This window comes from Piliocolobus tephrosceles, chromosome 12 (genome assembly GCF_002776525.5).
Source record: "Piliocolobus tephrosceles isolate RC106 chromosome 12, ASM277652v3, whole genome shotgun sequence".
Taxonomy (NCBI): domain Eukaryota; kingdom Metazoa; phylum Chordata; class Mammalia; order Primates; family Cercopithecidae; genus Piliocolobus; species Piliocolobus tephrosceles.
In genome coordinates this window covers 101068329-101071623 of record NC_045445.1, presented here as the reverse complement: position 1 = coordinate 101071623, position 3295 = coordinate 101068329, and the positions used below count along the sequence as shown (strand labels likewise).

The following is a 3295-nucleotide window of genomic DNA, read 5'->3' as shown; positions in this document are numbered from 1 at the left end:
AAAAAAAAAAAAAAAAAAAAAAAAAAAAAAAAAAAAAAAAAAAAAAAAAAAAAAAAAAAAAAAAAAAAAAAAAAAAAAAAAAAAAAAAAAAAAAAAAAAAAAAAAAAAAAAAAAAAAAAAAAAAAAAAAAAAAAACTTTCCACAGTGATGGAAATGTTTTACGTCTGTGCTGTCTAGTGTGGTTAAAATGTGGCTACTGTGACTAAGAAACTAAATTTTTTAATTATACGTAATTTTAATTAAATTAAATTTAAGACTGGGCGCAGTGGCTCACGCCTGTAATCCCAGCACTTTGGGAGGCCAAGGCGGGCGGATCACTTGAGGTCAGGAGTTCGAGACCATCCTGACCAACATAGTGAAACCCCATCTCTACTAAAAATACAAAAATTAGCCGGGCATTGTGGCACGTGCCTGTAATCCCAGCTACTCTGGAGGCTGAGGCAGGAGAACCGCTTGAACCTGGGAGGCAGAGGTTGCAGTGAGCCGAGATTGCACCACTGCACTCCAGCCTGGGCGACAAAGTGAGACACCATCTAAAAAAATAAAATAAAAAATTAAATAGCCACTCATGGCTACTTGGCCACCAAGTTGGACAGCTCAGTTCTATAACAACAATTTCACGGGGCATGGTGGCTCACACCTGTAATCCCAACACTTTGAGGGAGGCTGGGGTTGTTGGATCACTTGAGCCCAGGAGTTCAAGATCAGCCTGAGCAACACAGATTCCGTCTCTGTTTTTAAATATTTTATAAAATTCTTTTTGAGATAGGGTCTCACGCTGTTGCCCAGGCTGGAGTGCAGTAGTGTGAACTCGGCTCACTGAAGCCTGGACCTCCCGGGTTCAGGCAGTTCTCATGCCTCAGCCTCCCAAGTAGCTGGGACTACAGATGTGCGCCACCATGCCCAGATAACTTTTGTATTTTTAGTAGAGACAGGGTTTCGCCATATTGCCCAAGCTGGTCTCGCACTCCTGGTGTCAAGTGATCCACCTGCCTCAGCCTCCCAAAGTGCTGGGATTACAGGTGTAAGCCACTGTAATTTTTATGTTTAAAAGAAAAAAATTCAAGAAGTTAGGTTACTTAGATATTGGAATTCCTGTGACCTTTTTAGAACCAGTGAATGCTCTAGCAATAATACTGACTTTGTGTGTTTTCTTTTGTTTGTTTATAAGCATTTTCTGAGCAACTGCTTCTTCAATAGTTAATGATAATGCAAAATGAAAGATACAGCTTCTGTTTTTAAGATCTATCCCTAAGGACTTGACAATTGATATAGGTACAGTGTGAAAAGTCCCATTATAAAATCATTTATAGGGTGATGTGGGAGACACAGAGAAGAGACTACATGACTGTTTACAGGAGCCCAGGAAAGCATCTCAGAAAACTTGATGCTTGAATGCTTGAGCTGAAACCTCAAAAGGAGTGTTTGAATTTTTTTTTTTTTTTTTTTTTTTTTTTTTTGGCCTCTGTGTTTGCTGTTTTCTGTAAGAACAGGTTTCTTGGGTTACTTGTAAAGCATCTGTTATGGTCGGTTTAGGACTAACTTTCTCCCGGTCTTTCCTTTGCTTCCTACAAGCTATCAATTTAGGTCCAGAAACATAGGGCTCTCCCCTTTCCTCCAACCCTGCTACCTTGATGCATATTTTCTTCCTACAGTGCTCTATAAAAAGCTGCATCACTGCCTTCCACGTCACCTGTGCCTTTGAGCACGGCCTAGAGATGAAGACCATCCTAGATGAGGGAGACGAAGTGAAGTTCAAGTCATATTGCCTCAAGCATAGCCAAAACAGGCAGAAACTTGGAGAAGCTGAGTACCCCCACCACAGGGCTAAAGAGCAGAGTCAGGCCAAAAGTGAGAAGACCAGCCTGCGGGCACAGAAGCTTCGGGAGCTGGAGGAGGAGTTCTATTCCTTGGTACGAGTGGAAGATGTGGCTGCAGAGCTGGGTATGCCCACACTAGCTGTGGACTTTATCTATAACTACTGGAAACTGAAGCGGAAAAGTAACTTCAATAAGCCATTATTTCCTCCAAAGGAGGATGAAGAAAATGGGCTGGTGCAGCCAAAAGAGGAAAGCATTCACACTCGAATGAGAATGTTTATGCATCTACGCCAGGACCTGGAGAGGGTAAGGTGACCAGCTGTGACTAGTATATAGGTCTCGGTCTGTGTAGAAATGGAGGTCCCACTTCCGGTTTAATAATGGTCAGTGAGCTCATAATAGTGTGGGCTTCTGTGTCCTTGCTTATCTACTGATCTCTTTGTGGCCCCAGACTTTGGGCTCTGTGTAAATTCTGACAGGCACATCCAGGGGATTTGAGAGGACTCACATATATGCTCTATGAACTTTACATTTGAAATAAACTCTCATTTGGTTTACTTTTTATTCACTGTTGAGCCCAAATTGGCCCCTCCATATTTTACTGACATATTTATGAGACTTTAGGCTGAAGAAAGAGTGAATTTTGTTCGGGAAAACACCAAATTAGAGTTTCACAAACTTGGCACTGTTGACATTTTGGACTGGATCGTTGTTTGTTGTTAGGGGGCTGTCCTTTGTTGTAGGGGAAATTTAAGATGTTTACCAGCATCCCTGGCCTCTACCCACTAGATGCCAGTAGCACCCGCACACACACCCCCAGCGTGACAACCAAAAATGTCTGCAAACTGCTCTCCCCCAGTTGAGAGCCACTCCACATGATAATTCAATATAACTCATGGTGTATTTATCAGGTATCTACTAAATGAGATGCTGCAGGGCTTCAAGGGTAAGTTAAGCCCTGTGTTTATCCTAGAGAATTTTCTAATTAAATGTAATTCTATAAATGACTTGTGTTTTTTTCTCTGCTACCAGAATTTGAAAGAGAACTAATAGATTTGGCTCACTTTTAAAAATTTAAGACACTCACATATAGTACCTACTATTACTACTATTGCCAACACTGTCCTAAGCATTTTATAAATATTAATTCATTTAATTCTAACATGCCCATGAAAAACTACTATTATTATCATCATCGCTATTTACAGATGAACAAACTGGGGCAAAGAAAGTTTGTGTAACTTGCCTAGGTAGGGAGTATGACAGAGTGAGTATTTCACCTTTGTGGCTGTGGAAACTTGGTTGAGCTGAAAGTGTGAGCAAAGAAAACACTTCTAGTCTTCCCAGTGGAACTGTATCCTGCCCATCCGGCACTGATTAGAAAATTCTACTGGGTACAGCCAGCATTGCCATCATTCATACTCAGGGATCTAAAGGGAAGGCTGAATTGTTAAACTATCATTCGGTCTTCCCAA

General features: G+C 40.9%; 1 protein-coding gene across 1 annotated transcript in view; it reads left to right on the top strand.

The window, feature by feature from the left end:
• Window positions 1-3295, top strand: part of JADE3 (jade family PHD finger 3) — a 158116-nt gene that overhangs the window by 150551 nt on the left and 4270 nt on the right. Inside the window, exon 10 of the mRNA XM_023202753.1 lies at window positions 1656-2126. Within this exon, the coding sequence (XP_023058521.1) occupies window positions 1656-2126 (471 nt within the window). The remainder of the gene's footprint in view (window positions 1-1655; window positions 2127-3295) is intronic.